The 19,913-nt window shown below is 34.5% G+C and overlaps 1 protein-coding gene across 3 annotated transcripts in view; it reads right to left on the bottom strand.

Moving 5' to 3' along the window:
- The window catches only part of NBEA (neurobeachin), a 444,651-nt gene that overhangs the window by 332,650 nt on the left and 92,088 nt on the right, over window positions 1-19,913 (bottom strand). For all 3 annotated transcript variants that reach the window (XM_056503564.1, XM_056503573.1, XM_056503580.1), the window contains exons 6-10: window positions 17,109-17,235; window positions 12,497-12,616; window positions 9,386-9,532; window positions 1,965-2,162; window positions 1,444-1,577 (exon numbers count right to left, since the gene is read on the bottom strand). In XM_056503564.1, coding sequence (XP_056359539.1) covers window positions 1,444-1,577; window positions 1,965-2,162; window positions 9,386-9,532; window positions 12,497-12,616; window positions 17,109-17,235 — 726 coding nt within the window. The remainder of the gene's footprint in view (window positions 1-1,443; window positions 1,578-1,964; window positions 2,163-9,385; window positions 9,533-12,496; window positions 12,617-17,108; window positions 17,236-19,913) is intronic.

The following is a 19,913-nucleotide window of genomic DNA, read 5'->3' as shown; positions in this document are numbered from 1 at the left end:
ATTGCTTTGTCATATATAACAGATTCAGCTCATTCATTAATTTCATCTTATTACACACATATATTTTATTCCTATGTGGAGACACATACACACATAACCTTCCTTAAACTAGAATAAAATATTTTTGTCTTCTGCTTGGCCAGTAAATAAAAACATATAGGGATTTTTTTTCTCAAGTTTATTTAAAATTAAGCATTTATTTTTCTATTTCCCTTACTTTACAATGCTTCATTGAAAAGTACATCCTGCAAAAGAGATTTAAAAAAATAAATATTTCACATTCACCAATACACAACCAGCTTTTATATCTTCCAATTTGTTGACACTTTTAATATTAATAAGTTAATTGTTTTTTCAGTTAACTATTTTTTAACTGAACTATCTAATACAATAAGAAATATCTAGAATAATTAATAGAAGAATATTATAGGCAGGAAAATAAGCCACATGCTCTGCTCAGCATTTTTGCACCTATTTTGTCACCTAATTCAAATAGAAAAGCCAGCTTATCTTGCCCCTAAACACTGCTTGCTAGTAGGCTTTGCTTAGAAATAATCCCCCATGGAAACACAATACCAGTCATTCAGCATTACCTTTTCAGATTTGGTACCCCCAAAGATTTAGGCCACATATTTTTCTGGAGGAGTTTAGCTATCCTGTGCTGCCTCCAGGACAGGAGCCTGCTGTGACAAGCACATGGCAAGAGATCTTATCAAAAATAACCACAGCTGAGCTAGTTTTGAGAAAGGAGGCACCATGCCTGGAGATATTTAAAAGACAGGCAGATGTGGCATTTTGGGACATGGTTTAGTGGTGGACTTTGCAGCCCTAGGTTAATGGTTGGACTTCATGACCTTAGAAATCTTTTCCTAAAGGATTCTATGATTCTAAGTCAGCATGTGTGTTAACAGACTCCTAGGTTGTCCTTTTCAGGTTTCCAGTGGAAGTGTTAACATCTGTGAAGGCTTTTCAACTTAAATATGTCTTCCATAGGATCAAAGGAGAAACTTCATGGGTCCCAGCTTAAAATTCTCTTGGCATGTCCCCAGTCACTATTGCAGTTGCAATATGGTAATAAAATGCCTGATCATAGCTCTATGGCTTTCTGACCACGTATTAATTAATTTTTGAATGCTATGAAATATGAATTCAAATGACAGAGATTTTGAGAAAGTAAACAACACTGCACTCTCAAGTAAAACCATATTGATTTCTTTCTGAACTTGGACTGTCATAAAACTACTCTTGAAGACTCCAGAGGGATTTGATTTCCTTATTTAATCATATCAGTTTTGTACAATAAACTACTTTTTAAAAAAACAATAATTCTTTAAAAGAAACAAGGGCAAAATGTAGAAAAAAGTCAGAGAACATTCCCACAGAAAGAGAGGAAAGAAACTGTAAGCTTAATTTAAGTTTCTATCTTGGTTAAAAGAGACTTACCAAACTGTTGTTTCCACCTGACTGTCGTGCAGCTGTCGATTGTCTAACTGGGCAAAGAGAGGAAAAAGAACCTGGATCCCTCCGATGGAATGAATGGCACTATGAATGGAGTGGGTTACAATAGCTTTCACATCCTAAATGCATAAAATAAAGGAAAAACTACAATTAATCTTTATTTTAAAGGACAGTTAAAAATATAATTTTGGAGCACTTTAACACCAAATTGAGTGCAGACGTTTTAAAATTTTGTTTCAATGCATATTAATCACTATATTTAAAGGCAAACATTAAACAGAAAATTTACAGTATCATGTCAAAATGTGCCTTATAGTATGAAGTCTGTATTTCCTATGGAACATTCTTTTCCTTGCTTTAGAAAGGGAGCAAAGAAAGAACAGTTCAAGTGAAAGTTACATTAAGAGCTGAAAGAGCACAAAAGAACAATCTCTACACTAGCAGACAAGTCCAAGTGGAATGGTCAGTCAATAGTAATCACAGAACATCAACTCAGCAGCACCAACCTGAAGCATGAGAGCATGGGGGGAGTGTACAAAAATGGAAGGATTCTCCTTTGGTGAGGATTCAAGGCATAGCTGAGCATCAGTGGCCTTTGCATTATAGGTAAAAGCGATGCTGCTTGCGAGTTTCCCATCATACAGCACTTGTTTGTGGTGCTCAGCCAGATGAATGTCACTCTCAGATTTAAATTTGAATGTGCTCTGAAAAAAATAAAAAGTTTTACACAGTAATTAATTCTGACAAATTCCTTGCCACAAAATGTGCAAAAAACTACATTGGACTTGAGAGGGAATAAATAAACTCAAACTTTGCTTGCATTTACCAGTAGCCTAATGCTGGTAAACACTGCAATAGATTTTTTTAATTTAATCTACATCACATCAACATGTCAACACATTATTTGGTATTTTATGTATTATCTCTCCTTTCAGCATCAATGTTTACAAGTTTCAGGAGGAGCTATCTTTAAAAAGTCACATTAACCAGCCATAAATAAGTTAAAATAAAATTTAAGCATAAAATGCATTAAAAATAAAGAAAAAATTAAATGTGCTGAATTTTAGTTTATGTGAACTCACTCAAATTAGGATATAAAATGCTATACCATGTTGATTAAAGGAATAGTTATTTTTGAACAACATTAAAAACCATGCTTCATTAACAGTCAGGAATATATATAAACAAGCCACTTAAAATCCAAAATAAACCATAAATGCCACATTTCACATTAATTATTCTCAAATTCAGAGCTTTTCCAATGAATACTGAAGAATTTTGTTACTTTTAAACATATAATGATTCATATCTTATCTAAAATTAAGTTTTTTGGCAGCACTAACAGATCAATAAAGCACAAGAAGATCGATTTCTGCCCTTCTGCAAAGCATTGTCAGATTTACTTGGCACATAACAATCGCATGTAACAATCATTTAATAGTTGCAAAAAGACAACCAGTAGTAATACAGTAACAAAGTACAGTCCTGGACTGATACAAGGAAAACAAATTTGATAGAAATTACCACCATTTCACCATAAATGAAGATATAAATATATATATTTGTGTGTGTATATATGATGTTATTCACAAAATAATTACTGAGTTGAAAATAATTTATTTTTGAGATTACACACAAATCATTTCCCTGCCTTCACTGCATTTAGGAATCACAATTCTCTTTATCTACTTGGTCCTGCCAAATCTCCCCTTTCCCCCCAGTATGAAATCCTCTGTCACTATATCACTAAGCTATTGAAAGTATAACACTGGGGTTTTTGTTATCCATGTTAGAATTAAAACAGGCAAATTACAGGCTATCAGCTGCTCTTTCCAAACAAATTAGAGGTTCCTACCATTTATGGAACCCCACAAACCCCATCCAGCCTTTTCAGAGCTCTCAGGGCTGCTGGAAAACCTGAAAAAATTCTTTTGATTACAGCCAAACAATGGGAAAGTGCATCTGCTCAGGTGACTGCCACATAGCAATGTAAGGTCTGTTATGGCCCCTTTGCATGTGGGCCATGAGCTGAACAGACTGGCCACCAGACTGGGGCTGCTGGAGAACCCTTGGAGCACATCTGTTGGTCAGCACTGTCCCAGCCTTGGTGATGTCCAGCAGAAGGGAGGCTGCAATGCTGAAAAGGTACCAGACACAGGCACCACAACAGAAAACACAAGCAGGAAGGGCAAATGCATGTAAATGGCAAGTCTATGGTTCCATCTGCATTTGACAATGAAGGATAACCTCTTCATCTGCACAAGGAGGGGTGCTACCAGTAGGTGGAGGAAGATGCTTCTTTCCTTCTACTGAGCATTGGTGAGGCCACACCTGGAGTTCTGGGCTCCCATTGGGAGCCATGGACTGACTGGAGAGAGTGCAACAAATGGCCACTAAACATGAAGGGATTGAAGCATCTCTCCTATGAGGAAAGGCTGAGAGAGTTAGGACCCCAACCCACTGAAAAGAAGTGGCAGAGGAGTGTTATATAAATAACAGGTTAGAAAGAAGATGGAGTCAGACTCTTAGTGATACCCAGTGGCAGTACACAAGTCAATGGGCAAAACTGGAACAAAGAAGGCTCCCTCTGAACACCAGAAAACACTTTTTCATTGTGAAGCTGCCCAGCAAGTTGACAGAGTCCCTATCTTGGGATTTGCCCTGGGCAACCGGATCTAGGTGACCCTTTTTGAGCAGGGAGGATGGACCAGAGGACCTCCACTTCCAGTTGCTTCCTACATCTTCAACCACTCTGTGATTCTATGATTTGCATTTGGTTAGGAGTGTGTTTTGTAGGGAAACCCCCAGTGGTCCCCACTTATTACTCTGTTCATACTGCAAAGCTACCAAAACCAAAGAGAGCTCTTTCAGGCTGAAACTCAAATAATTCTGCAACAGGTGATATTCACTCAGCCCAAGGATCAGACTGCAACCAATGCAAAGCAAAAACACCAATATGACACACTGAGTACTCACCCCTCAGCACTAAATGTTTTAATCTAGAAATGTGTTCCTATTGTGCTACACTACATACTGAAGTAGAAATTCCCAAAGAAGGAATATTCTGCTTAGAACTTGAGAGCTGGCTCGCTGTTGATAGGGCTGCCTACATCTCACTTGCAAGGAAATTACTGCTACAGATCATAAATTTGTCCTGGGGAAGGTGACATGTATTTCACCCCAGAGAGAATTTTAACTATACGTAGAAATCTCTGTGTACTTTCTACAGAGGAAAAGTAATTTAGTGACTTCACTGATTTCCAAAGATATCTACATGATGTTTGTATTGTATTTTAATGTTCTACCACATGAAAATACTTATTACCCTGAACATCTTTCATGTCTTTCAGCTTTTTCAGATTAAAAAACTCATAAGGTTTTTCCACTCTACAGTTTTTCATAACTTGGCTGTTTAAATAAGTCAAAGTGTTTCAACACAAAATCTTATTTCATTACCATGAAATTTTGCAATGTTCTAAACTGCTGAAGTTAAATCAATTTTATACACAAATTTTAACATTATTCTACCTCCTTGTTGTCAGTGTTTAATACACCAGAAGAATTTATTAACGATCATTACAGACACAAAGTTAGACACAAATCAGTTACAAATCAACATAACAGCTCCTCACTTTCTGAAGAAAAAACAAAAGTTAAAGGAATATTCTGCTATTAAAGCCAAACAAAAGTGATCATAAATTGGACATTCTGGTCTCCTAAGCTAAATTATATAGCAAAATGTAAAGAGAAGCTAAAATTCTGATATGTGACACTCCTTTATTACTAGCATTGATTCACAGAAAGAGAAAAGAAACTCAGTATATGCATACTGTACTGGGAACTTGGGAAAATACATCCACATGAGGGTATAAAGGCTGTTGTGGACATCCAACTTTGAGGTCTGGCACAAGCAGCATGAGGGCATCAAGGCAAAGAAATTTGGATTTAACATATTCTATATAAGGCAAAAATACATATACAGGATCCATATAAAGTATGTTTGTTGCTCCTACTGGAATAGGAAGTCACAGAGAAAGATGAGAAATGATCCAGTACTGTATTCTCCCATAAAATAATCTGTGCTTGATCAGGAACACTGCTTGAAGACCAGCAGCTCTCCCCCTTCATTTAGTGGCAGGTCTGCAGCTTTTTGATTTACTGTTCACTACATTTTGTCCCCATAGGTTAGGCAATCATATATCAAATATTTTCTTGTACTCCTTCATTGGTTTAAGCAAATTTGGATTTTTGGTGCTATTTTGTGCCTGTGTGTGTGCATGAATGAGTGTATTCTTACTCCAAACTTATGTGAGAAAAAGATCAGTATTGCAGCACTGATCAAAAACTAACTCAGAAGCAACATATGGAATAACCTGATAACTTGCTTTGAAATGCCTCTGGGAGGGGTAGGAGGAGTGGCACAGATTTGGCAGGGCTATTAGAGCAGGGATTTGAGAAACATCCTATAATAAACAGCAGCAAACACTGGTATCAGATGCATCCCTTCCCCTCCCATTACCTCCCCTGCCCCTCCATTCTGTTTATCAGCCCCTCGGGATCCCAGCACAGACAGGCTTTCCTCTCTTTGCTGCCTGGGAACAAGGATGTGCAGCAGGGAAAGTACAGTGAGAACAAGGATGCTGCTCTCATTTCCTTTTTCTTTCTTCAACCTCCAACAACTGAAAGGGTCCACAGAGTAGTAAAACTCCTGTTCAGCAATGGCAAGGCTCAAAATGAGTATGCTTTATTACAGATAAAACCTGGGAATGCAAATATTAAATTGTAATAGGTTTCTACTAAATATATTTTTAAATTTCAAGATACATTATGGATTAATTTGAGACTTAAGGGGGAAGAGGCATCACATGGCTCTACTGCCAGTATATTTCCCTCCCTTCCCCTTAAAAATTTGATTTGGAGTAATTTCTTCACAACAGTTACTGAGAGTAGCTAAGCTACTAAGAGTGTCAGTTCCTCAATATTGTTACACAGTGTAATGTTTTTTTTTAAAGCCTTTTGCTACAAGTTAAAATGTAGTATTTCAAACTGAAACATCTATTTGCTTTAAAATATTTTTTTTATATTAGGGCATGCTGTTTATAACCAAATACATTCATACAAACATGCTGAGCAAGATCAGCATGGAAGGACTGTGAACTGTTAATATGTTACTACACTGTAGAAGCATGCCATGCACAATAAATAATATAAACATTACACAAAAATGTATAGTTATTTGATATACATAATAAGTAAGATTTATTTTAATGACTTCTCTAGTCAATCCTAAAACCTGTTGCTTCTACCTGCACCACAGGAGTGGAACGTGGTATAACACATTCATTTTAATTTGTAGATCAAGCTCTCACTTTGCCTGAACATTGTGGCTTTGGTGTCATATACAACATTATTTACTGTGTATATTTAACAGATTTGTGCAAACTGTCCTGTATGCTGGTAGATTATCCAGGTTTATCTTGTTTTCCAGAGGTTTTAGTGGCAATCATGGTAGACTAGGGGCATTATGAGTGATCGTGAGAGCAGTTGAAAGAGAAGCAAAATCATAGTCTCTTCTCATGGGCAAAGTAGGCAGAGGAATGGCTGCTTCCCCTAAAGAATCAGATCCTCAGATAAAATGGACCAAGTATGAATTTTAAACCAAAGGAACCACCATATACTGTCATAGGAAGGAAAAAAGACATTTTCAAAAAAATCTGAACTATTTTGAATAATTCTTCTTTGGCAGAAAAAGTTTGGCACAACTGGGAGTTCACAATTCATCTAGGGTCTTTTTAGGAAAAGTTGAACTGTTGATTTTCCCTGTTGGCTAACACTACTAAAAATTAGAATGAGCAGGAAATGTAGTGAAGTATTTAAGACAAGTTTCTGAAAGGCAAGTTTGCTTCAGCAAGTTGGGTAAGAGCAAGAACATGATCTCTAATGCTCAGGAATACAAGCTATATGTCAGTTGAGGCTCCCTTACACTATTAAATCCCATACTGACATATTCTGAACTGGTGGACCTTTGCACCAGCACAGAATCTGAAAGGATTTACAGAAATAACCGTAAATGAGACATGAAACAGGCAGGCTTTGAATGAAAGCTACAGTTGATGCCCTGAAATCTCTAAACTACAAGACATGGTTCCTTTTTGGTTGTGAGTAGATCTTGTGTTGGAAAAAAAGTCAAAAAAGTCTTCTTTTTTGTCTTATTTTCTGGGGGGAATAAAAGTCAAAGAAATAAATGTTATTTCTATGGTACTGCTTAGGGAACCTGTTCTTTTTAAACTGGTATTAAATAGTAAAATATACTTCCAGATTTTTAGACAAGGAAGAAAATTCCTTCATAGAGCAAGGGGGCATTAATTTTTCTGTGTACATAACCCAAATCTAAAACCATGACACATGAAAGAAGAATTTCCCCAAAATATTAAATACAGCTGACATTTAAAAAAAATCACTAAGAAGCTACAGGTGTGCAGAAATGTAGTTTAAGGGAAGCCTATAACTCAAGCAGGGCAATTTGACAACTGTAATAAGGTTAGTGCAGTAACTATTGGAAATGTCATTTAGCAAGAAAGCTCATAACCTTATTAACCCCTTCAACGCTCAAAAATATTACATAATAATTTTCACTTCTTGAAACACATGAAAGCTTTATTCCTGTTTGATATCACTCCAGTATGCTTCTGCATACTGGAATCCAGTAACTTAATAAATTCATAAAGGTTTACTACATTTATTATTAAGAAATATAAGGCTACATTACTTTCTTTTTTATGACCAAAAATATTTGCAGAAACATCTGGCCAAACAAAATACTGTATAAATAATAAAATTAGATAATTGGAATAAAATATTCCAATATTGTTTGCACAGGTGATGGACTTTCCTTAACTGACTAAATATTTTCAGTTTCAAGGCAGATTTTAACCACCAACTACATGCTATAGGCTTCTGCTTCTCCATGTAATCCTGACATATATAAATATGTGGTTATTTACACTATATAGATGCATACCATAAAAGATATTTCCAACTGCTTCTGTCATTCAAGTGCTAGCTATAATTAAATGATTAAGAGTATGTATTTTCAACACACAAAATTAATGCTGTTAGAATCTAAATATTGATTTTTACTTATGGCTTTTAAAAGTTTTTATTTTCAGAGTGTATGATATATATTGAAAAATGGAAAGTCTACTTTGGACGAAACCACAAATTCCAAAAATTAGAAAAAAGAAAACTTGGGAATAATTGATAGTATAAAGTGAAATTCATTATTGTTTACCTAAGGTTAGATTAATTTTCAAGTATTATCCACTAAGGAGTCTCTGCAGATTTCTGTGAAGTATCTGTGTTGTTTTTAATGATGAAATAATACAACACACAGCCATTCCAACACATGTGTCTGACTAGAGATCCAAGTTTATACATGCACCATTAATTTGTTCAATCTGCCCCTTCAATGTCAGTGACAAAGCATGAGCAAAATGATCAGCTTTTACTTTAACAGGAGTGTCTGAAACCATATATTTGAACAGAATTGGTTTATTATGCTTTTGTTGAATGTTAAACTGCCTTAACTCTGGTTTTTAAACACAAACAGTAGAGAAGAAAGTTATTTCTCTGGTATTCAGTGTACCAAATACAAAATTTCTCTGATTATGACCCAAAGTAATTAATTTTGCATAAAAACATATTTCAGCTATACTTTAAACAAAACTTTCATCTTTCAAAAAGATGGTAGAAAATTAGGGTTAGTTAAGATACTTGACAAAATAGTTTTATGTTGCTGAAAACAAATCACATGAAAAAATCTACGTGATTCTAGGAGGAATATTCACATGCTTCACCTATCTCCCAACCATATCTTCTCAATCTTTTTTTTTTTTCCAGTTTTATGCTTCTTGAGATCCAGTATTACCTTATATCCAGGTCCTAACTGATGTATTGCAAAAATCTGTGCTGGGTTGAGTGCTTCAGTGAATACATACACTGCTCCAAGCTGGCCACAGAACACTCTATTTGCATCAGCAGTCTCCGAAGATCCAAGAAAACATTTATCATAGCTCTGTATCAGAAAGAGGCAGTTAATAATGAAATAATACTAATGCACAGCTACTAAAGCCACAAATAAAGAGAGGCTGGAATTAAAAAGATAAACCAACTATTATCAATCTTTTATTACTAAGGGTTGTTCCCTGTGGCGAACAACCTAATTTCAAATATTGTAGCATTAATTGTTTTAGAGGTCCATATGACAGGCTGCTAGGATTTCTTTTCTAATAATTGATCAACACACAGAGAAAATTACAATAGTACATTCATGTACTAAATAAACCCCCCTATAGCCTTCTAGGAGTATGACACACTTGAACTTTCTTGTAATTGTACTCAGAACTCCTACTGCTAATACATGATAATACATGCTGAAATGCTGTCTTCTTTCAGGGCTGTGCCAATAAAGCTAAACACCTCCAGAAGAAAAAAAAAAAAGAAAAAAGAAACAAATATAGATTTTTCTAATTTCCAGGTGTTGCATAGTTTCCCTCTCTGACCTCAGGCTATAATGATTTGGTGTGACCTTAAACCCTCTTCTGCCTTATTCTATACTCACAGGAGTTTATTTTCCATTCTTGCAAAAACCATCCCTCCATTCTCTTGTTCTACATCTGTCCAAGCCATATTATTTCAGATTAGAAGTTTTTTGGTTTTTTTTGTGGCTATTTGGCAAAGATTTCTTAAGTTTCTCAGGTGCTTCCAAAAAAACTGTCTATAAAAAAAGATCTGAGAAACCAGAAAACATGATGCAACACAGAAGGACAATAAGAAGTTCAAGGATCTTTGAAGGTTATTCTCTCAGCCTCCTTGAGTCATAGGTACTTTATTGAATGGAAACAAGGATCTGACATCACTTTTTGAGCTGAACCAATACAACCTGCATTCTCATCTGGCTTAACTGCTGAGTTTTACCTTAAGGAAAACTTTTGTTAGTCTAGAGAATTAAATCAAATACAGTGAACTGTTACAGCAAGAGGTCTAGATGGATAGGCTATTAAGAAGGAAAAGGGGACTCAGGTGTAAGGACAAAGATCTGGAGCTCAGCTTTAAGAACAGCTGAAGGATGAAGTATCCAGGATTTTTTCTTTCATTAATCCTCCTTTAATTTACTTCTTTTTTTTTTTTTTTTCCTTGGAATTTCTATTGTTTTAAGTAATTTTGACAAAATTTTAAAACTTCTGGCAAAAACCCTACACTAAAATTGATTCCTAAAGTCATATCCAGGATACGGATACAGGGCAAAAGTCAAGTAAATCAGACCCCCCTTTGACTCCTGGTAAACCTAATGGCAAAATATTATAAAAATTTTCAGTTACTTTATTCAAGTCCTGCTTAGCCCTGAAGGCTTTTCTGATTGTGTGCCATTACTGTCAGAATGTGTTACATCAACTAATGTTGAGCAATTGCCATTTTCAATGGTTGAGGAACTTGTCTGAGAAACTGATGCCACATTTTTCCTAGCTGAAAGTTAAATAATCCAAGACTACCTTCCTGCCTATTATAAGGGTATTTTCCTGGATTCCTCTAGTAAGCATTAATTGTACAACAGCTATTGTAGCTCTCAACAGACTCTGAGTTCTAATTATAGTTAAGTTCTAGGTTTGTTAGCCTCTAGTAATTTCCTTTTCTGTCTTTTTTCATTCTTCCCAGTTTACACTTTCCTGTTTCTGGCACTTCATTCTTGATTACATGTTTCCATTATTTTTAACTGGAGGGGAGGGCTAACTCCTGATTTCCTGGTAATTTTATCCACTTCTGTTCCAGATGCCAAGCAGCCTGTAAACCTGATTATTAATTAATTAATTTAGAAATCAGCACCCAGAACTCATAGCTCATTTGGTCTTCCCCCAGCTATTTCACATTTCCACAGTTTTAAACCTGACAGATACCAAGTTTGCCTATTTTTGTACATCTCTGGTAGTATGTCATTAATGCCTCCAAGACAAAGTGATTGACAGATCTACTTCACTCAGTCCCTTGCCCAAAACATCCTATTTAACTTAAATTTAAAAAAAATAAGCTCTTGGGACTTATGGACCTTGTTATTTAAGAACTAAACTCTATCCTTAATAACCTTGATAATTATAAGCCCTTTGTTCAAATGCAGTAAAAGTGCTATTGATTTTATCAGTGTGTTGGGTTGGCTTTTCATCACTCAAGTAAAGTTTTTAGATCCTTCTACAGCTTCTATAGGAGCAGCTCCTTCTGCTAAGCATTTGTCATTTAAGGAATACATATCCCCCACCACATGACCAATAATTCAGACCACATCCTCTGAGATCTCACCTGACTTTTCAGTCATTGCATTTCACCAATCACAAAAATATTTATATTACCAAGGAGAAACCATACTCTGCAAAAACTGAAAGGCTAACCTCTTCTTGTAAGTAGGAATGCTACCAGAAAACCCAAAGAACGGAAATAAGAACCTTTGGAAGGCAGAGCTCTCCTACTTTAATTAACATTTATTAATTAATATAATATTAAAATTATCCCTTTCAAATCCTTTTTTGCCTCTAGAATTGAGCAAAAGATAGTTTATTTCCCTAAGGTTTCTTTATCCATTATAGCAGTCAGAAAAACAGGAGAACCATATTATAAATAAAAACTAACAAAAGTATAGCAAGTTGATGAATCAAGAACCTCTGAAATTCTATCACAGATTTAGCTGAAGGCAAAGCACAAGAAAATAATTTTGTCTGCCTCCCACAGCCAGAAATAGCAATATTTGCTGCTTCATTACATATAGTCTCTCAAACTTTCCAAAGTCAAAGGTAGAGAGAGCGAGCATATGTATACAAAAATCCAGAAAGTCAATATCATTACATTTTATTAAGCAGATGAATAAGAATAAAAGAGACATTTTAAAAAGAAAATTTGCAAGAATCTTGAGAAAAAAAAAGTGACACTTTTTTCTTCTTCAATTAACCTTAAAATGCAAAGTGCTGAGGAAGGAGAAGCAATAAAATCTTACATCATTGGTGTTAACGTGCCAGGCCATGTCACCATAGGACACCAGCTGACCATTCACGTAACAGCGGATTTCACTGTTCCTCCACCGGTTGTAGATGTGGACAATGCTTATCATGTACCACTGCAAAGACACAAAGAAACAGCAGCAGAGTTTGTGTTATAAAACAAGGTTAATGAACGGCACAAAAAAAATGAGTGACAAATCTCAAACTTACACAAAAAAAAAAAGAATCCTTGCAAATGCAAAAGATTAAAATTCAAGTCAGTGGGACTTCAAGTCCAGTCAATAGAACTGTGCCTAAATGTAATTATGTACCTACCTGCATTCCTTTATGGGATTAGAGACAAAAATGCATACATAAAATTTAATTTCAAGAGTGCTATTTAATTTCAACATTATTCTGTAAAAAAAACACAGGAAATCCAGAGCTATGTGCTCTTACCTTAACAAATTCATATCACACAACCTATGTCTTTACATCACAGCTGTCTATCAGAAATTATTAAATAAATAGAAAAAAATACCAAAATTTACAGCCCTGATTAAGATTCATCCTGACTGCGTTTTTAGATATTTTTCCTCTGTTCTTTACCATTCCAACAATTTTTGAATAACTGCCATATCATTAAAAAATTGAACTAAATAATCAGAGAAGGCACCACAATTTAGCGCTTCCACATACTACTATGGCTGTCCTTCCCATGATTTGTTTAACAGGAATCATTGTCCATGACAAAAATCAAGAACTCTGGAGTCTTTTTGCTTGGAGACATTAAAACTATAACTCGACAAAATCCAGAGCAACTTGACCTAGGTGTCCCTTTTTCAAACAAGTCTTAACACATCCCCTTCCAATCTAATTGACTCTGAAAATGTCAGTTTGGCTTAAAAACAGTATTTCATATTCTAATAATTTGGAATAATAAATGACATTTTCATCATCATCATCCCTTTCTTGGTATCTTTTTTAATGTTCAGATACGTCCCTTTTTTCCAAAGTAGAGAATTTCTGCAACCCTTGAGGCTTGTTGACTCTCTTCCTGAGCTGGGATAAATTCAGAGCCTACTAATATAAAATTCTATCTCTCTGTTAGAGAAAATAAATGTAGATGTTTTCTCATGTTGATTTTGAAATTAGAAAAAGCTCAGAATTATGAACAAAACAGCATGCAGCAAAACACATTTTGCCAATACCATTACAGTAGTCATCAAATTGAGCTGTATTCTTTTACAAGTCTATAATAGCTATAGAAATGAGAACACATTTTTACACATCTTTTCCCAAGTATTAAAAAAATATTTTGTTCATTTTTTCCCTCATTTAAACATACAACTAACAAAAGGTAGGAGAATGCTGCTGATCATACAACAATACTTCAGAGTATACCAATTCTTGTGTTTCCAAGCAAGAAGATTTATTGGGCAATAGTGGAATACAGTAGTACTGCTCCAGCTTTGGCTTCTGAAGTCATGTACAGAAACTCTTGTTTTCAAGGAACCATGAACAAAGTAATTTTTGTGAGTCACTGTCAACCTCAAAAAAAAAAAAAAAAAAAAAAAAAAAAGCCAAAAAAACCAAAAAACTCAACCACAACCCAACCCAAAAAAACCTAACTCTTTTGTCTGATTTTTCTTTCAAAAGGCTTTACAACCATTTCTGAAAACATACCAATTTGGATTCAACCTCAACTTCTAGAAGACATTTATTTTATTTGCAGTGGTCTGTACATTGCTATTTATCTATACTCAGGTATATTGTGAGGAGCTTTTAAACAGTCTACTGGATTTTGTGATTAATGGTGTATTTGCTCATAGTCTTTTGTTTTTCTGCATTTAGGTAATTTCTCTAGCACTAGCAAACACTTTTTTTAAGGAAAGGCAGCACTTTACTACTACACAATGAAACAAAGCAAATTGCATGATCTCACACAGAATTTTTCTTCAACTTTTAGTTGAAATATTCCTTTTTTTGCTAATATTCAAAGTCAGTTTTCTTAGACATTCATCCTGCAGTTTCCTTCCCATATTATTTTCTCAAAAATGCACAAAGGCCATGCTGTAACAAGACCTTCTTTAGGTAGTACTAGAAGACCCTTCACTATGCATTTTTTGTTTATTGCTGAAACCTGTCAAGCTTAGTCACCAATTGCTAAGTCATTGAGTCACATTCCTACTCCACAGAATAGTACAATCAAAGAAATGAGGCATCATACACTAAGTATTTCCAGGATGTGGAACTTATTTCTGTCTCTGTTACAGTTAGTAATGGTGTTCAGGATTAGAAACACATGCCCACCAAAAAAAAAACAGCTGTTTGCTCTAGACTACACTGCTTTGCTATTAGAGTTTTACAAGAATTGATGCTAAGGCTGAAACTCAAGGGAGCAAAAACACTGGGGGTTACTTACAAAAGTATCAATTTGGAGTCCCAAAAAAGCAGTATAGACCAATTAAACATTATACTGCCAAAGCTAGTTTAGCTCTGTTGATATGTCAGGCTATTATACTACACCCACATTTTCTGCTTGGGGATATGATAACAAAATTTTTCCATATATTTTTATAAATGCTTGCTTTTAAAATATCATAAAATGCACCAATTGAGACCTAAAGTAACCACTCAGTATATCCTAAAGTTATAAATTAAGATTACATATTATACTGTGAATGATGTCATATGACAGAGCAAGATCTTCACGTGAACAGAGCAAATCTGATCTGCACATAAATCTTTTGACCAGACGACTTAAATTTATCACTTTACTGTGATTCAACAAAAAATTTTCAAAATTCTCAAAACACATTATTCAGAAGTTTATTGAGGATAATGATTCTGACAAAATCTATTGCTGAAATGCCTGTGTCTGTAAGTAGATGTCCAGGGAATGGTACATTTATGGCAAAACTTGCACATCTTAAATTAGCATTAGAACAGTTAGCTGCTTTATAAATGAGTCCACACTTTGAATATATATCCACACATTCAAATCTTGTACAGTGAAACCAATTTCATATCTAAACAACATGAAGAAATTCAATTTGCATGTTAAACAGGATAAATTTTGACTTGTTAGGGCCAGGAATTATATTTGACAGGTTTTATTTTCTCCACTATGCATTATGTACTTTAACACATGCATGTGAACACAAGTTAATGATAGAAAAATATATATTAAACAACTTGAAAATATATTCCAGACTATTTCTTTAAAATACTTTCTAAATCTGATCTATGATCCAAAGTGCATGAAGCATGAACTCTGGGATATGTAAAACTAACACAGGAGTTATATTTTTATGTACTTCAGCAGATCAGCTGATCTTGATTTGAAACTGGCATTCATATAATGAGATACACAGGTAGTACTATTTCAGAATTAGTTATTTTGAGCAGCAACAGCAAAAGCTAAAATTTTCCAGAGTTGGCATGAAGAAAACTAGTCATTTGTATTAAAAAAATTCCAAAAGCATATCTTGCTAAAATATGAAAGACTACTTCCTCGTCAACAAGTAAAGATCAGCTAGATCCCAAAAGCTGATTAACAATAACATAATACAAAAGTTAAAAATTACATTTGTTCCTAGATTCAGATGTGCTACTTTAAATGAAAATTGAACTGTCATCAAAATACTTTTCTGGCTATAAATTGGAAAAACACGAAAAACAGAATTGATTCACTCCAGTAGACTCAGCAGATATGTGTTTACAAGGCTTTACACAACCCAGAGTGATATACTAGAGAAATACAATACTTTTTTTTAAGAAAACCTCAAGTGCCTACAAAGCTACATGACAAAATTAGAATTAGTGATTTTGAATCACAAATACATACCAAGAGAAATAGTGGAAATTAAGCTGATGTGTGAACAATAGCATTCCCTCCCTAAGAGATTGGTTTCTTAAAAAAAAAAATAAAAATTCAAGTACTGAAATTCAATATACAAATTCTAAACCCATAAAAAAAAAGAAATGGGTTTCATAGCAAAATACACACAAGACTGATATGAGTGACAAATACATAATGCTTGCTGGACAGAAAAGTCAATGCTTCAGTCAACTAACTGCAACACTGAATGCCACAAAATCATCATTCCCCTAGGACTACTAGGCATAGAGTAGAAATAAACACTAAAGTGATCTAGAGATGTAATCAAGATTTACTATGAAAAATGAGAAATCCTAAAACAATACTGAAATGGAAGAAAGTTCAGACCTTTATATCATAAAGCATCAGACAATGAAACTCTAGCATCGCCAGCAAAATTTAAGGCCTTGGCGACAACGTTAACAAGAACAGAATTTTCAGAAACAGAATTATGCTATTAAAGTAATTAAATGTAGCTATTTTACAAATACTCTAAATTCTTCTCTATCTGAAGCCAATTAGGCAGTAGTTTTGAAAAAACAAGCTGAGTTTATAGAAGTGTCACACTAGAAACGATTACATTTTTCTTGTATTGATTCTGAACTGTAACTTTGCACAAACAGCAGTTATTATAAGCAAGGAACTACGATGCACACTATAGCACTAAAGGGATTTTAGCCCTCCTCCCAGAAGCACAGTGCCACACCTTCAGTGCTGTTCCTTGCTGCTAACACCTCCTGCCTTACCTTGCGTGGCTGGAAGTCGTACTTCACACAGTGCTGGAAACCTTTGCCTTTTGACTTCAGCGATGTAACTATTAAGCAGTTGCCAACAAAATGAGCAGAATACCCAACACCTTTGCTAGTGCGGAAACTGAAAAGAAAAAATTATCATAATGAGATAGGGAAAAGGAAAATTATTTTATGGGAAAAAGGTCCAAATACTGCTTTAAACTGTCATGAAAAAGAAAATAAATTTGTAGCCAGATGGTGAATCTAATTCTCTTCCACCATTCTTTTTGAAGAGCTACTCACCTTCAGCACTTAAGTGATTCCAGGCTACATTTTAAAAATTAGTACTTCATTTTTTCCTAAAATCCAAGATAGAAAATACTTTATCTATCATGTTTCACCCTCAGTTTCTTAATTAATCATAATTTAAAATAACACATCTGATTAAAGTTGTGAAGAAATAACAATTACAGAACAATTGTGAGATGCCTTGCAACTTTGGGGCGTTCAGAGAACAATGCAGACAGTATGACATACAAATTTGGATTCAAAATAATTACCATGCAAAATAATTCTTTTTCAAGACAAGAAAAAATTCTGCTAATGATATATGAAGTTTTAATCATCTGAGTTGTGGATTTATTTTCATTTGTCAAATGGATAAAAGACTGCAATTTTAAGAAAGTAAGTTCAACAAGGATTTCCAAGCTTTCTTGTGACTAATATCATAAAGACAGGTAATGCAGAAAGTCCATACATTTCACCACCTAAATTTGAAATCAAAAGCATTTTAAAGAGCAATTCTGGACTTAAACACTTTGCAAAAGTAACTGGTGAAAGTACATGAATAACATTCACTGAACAATTTAAAAAAGGCAATTCCATATCTACAGCTATGCTGCTTAATCACTTCTGAAAAGCTAAATACAATGAAGAATAGTTTTCTATCAACATGGAGCACACTGTATAAAACTTCTAGATTTTTCTTTAATAAATAACCAATCAATTAAATACAAGGTCTAGATGGGGAATTTAATCTATGAATTCTGAAAAGAAGCTTTTCAAATGTAAGAAATAAAACCTACTAATTTTGAGCATTTGTACAAAGTCCTATCACCCACTAATTAATACTTTCTCATTCTCTTAATGCAGCTAACCTATAAAATAATTTTAAGTTATTGCAATAATAATGCTTTAAATGGTTTTTTTGTTGCAACATGGTCTTCAAACACTTTTACTATTATTTTTTTTCTAGGAATACTAAGAAATGAAAGGGTCATGCAAACACTAAGTCCAAATTTCATCTTCCTTAAGAGTGCTGAAATAATATCTTTTTAGTCTACCCTACTAAACACAATCTTGATTTTAATATGGAAAAATCTGCACATTAGTGGAACTTATTCAATCCTCAGAAACTTTCAGTTAAGTCAATATGTGTGCATTATTTATGGAGAGAACCAAATTTTCCTCTTTGCTCAGTCAAAAAATAGTTGATAAACCACGACCTTATGGAAAAAATTAACTCCTTACAAGATAGGTGTTGTGACTTTACCCTGAGGTGACCAGGGCTTAGACACTCATCTCCCATGAGGGCATTTGTAAGGGAGGTAAAAAAGACATTCAAATTCTAGAAAGCGATTTTTGTTGCAATACATCAGAATACTTTAATTTTAAAAACTGAACTGATGTAATAACACCATAGATGATTTTTCTGCACCCTAATGAATCCTTGCACAAAAGTTCCTACTTCCAGTCTTGAAGTATATGTATCTTTTTTTCCCCACATTCAGACTGTGTCTTCCTCATTCATTCATCTGCTTCTTTACATTGTACACAGTCCTCTCTCTGCCAAGCTGCTGTGCTGAAAAGGAGCATTATTCCCTGCCACCGCCTTTTATAGGGGCTTCCATAGAACTCTCTTTGCAAAAAATGAAAAGAAGAAAAAGCACTTCTTTAATAAACATAAAATGCACTCTCTAAATAAACCTAAGAATGAAGAGAATTATTACATGCTGTCCATTACCACTGACCTCAACTGTGAAAACAATTTATAACACTGCCATTCCCCTGCACCTTTTGAAGATTATTTTTAACCTGGATCATGCCAAATGATCTGACTTCCACAATGACCCCACAGGCAGCTAAACCCCCAAAGAAAAGAGCAGTGAACAGCCTCATGGAAGAAAATCACTTATATACACGTTACCCATATACACAACCTGCATGACCACAGTGCTGAATTTTGTGCAATAAAATGAACATTAAAAAACTTAAAATTCAGTCCTTACAATAAAAGCAACTGAATATGCTGTGAGACTTTGATTTATCTCCTTAGGGCCTTATGCCATTCAAGGAATTTTTTCAGAAGGTAAGTGCAACTCTCACAATTCTAAATCTGTTTCTCAGCAATGTAAGTCATCTTTACAGTCCAAAATGGTTTCATTTAACAGAATCCCATTCTGAAGGATATTAAAATAGTACAGATATTCACTGTTTTGACATACAATGTTGCATTATTTGATTAGATATGACAAATGTAATAATTTCTTTTATATTACCAATAGTCAACCATTGTAAATATCAACTTTTTTTTACCTGATAAAACATTATTACTGATGTGTAAAATGCATCCTACTACTTTGGCAAGAGCTAGAAAGCATTCTGAAATAAAGAATCTCTTGAAGAAATGTCTACATCTTTAAATTGTTTCCCCCTTTTCTATCCCTTCCTGGTTACTGGGTTGATTTTAAATCTACTACGATCAAATCAGACTGTTCCTGAAATTTTAAACACTGAGTTGTCCTCATGTTTGTGTGCTGA

This window comes from Oenanthe melanoleuca, chromosome 1, assembly GCF_029582105.1.
Source record: "Oenanthe melanoleuca isolate GR-GAL-2019-014 chromosome 1, OMel1.0, whole genome shotgun sequence".
Classification (NCBI taxonomy): Eukaryota; Metazoa; Chordata; class Aves; order Passeriformes; family Muscicapidae; genus Oenanthe; species Oenanthe melanoleuca.
This window is presented reverse-complemented; position numbering and strand designations above follow the sequence as displayed.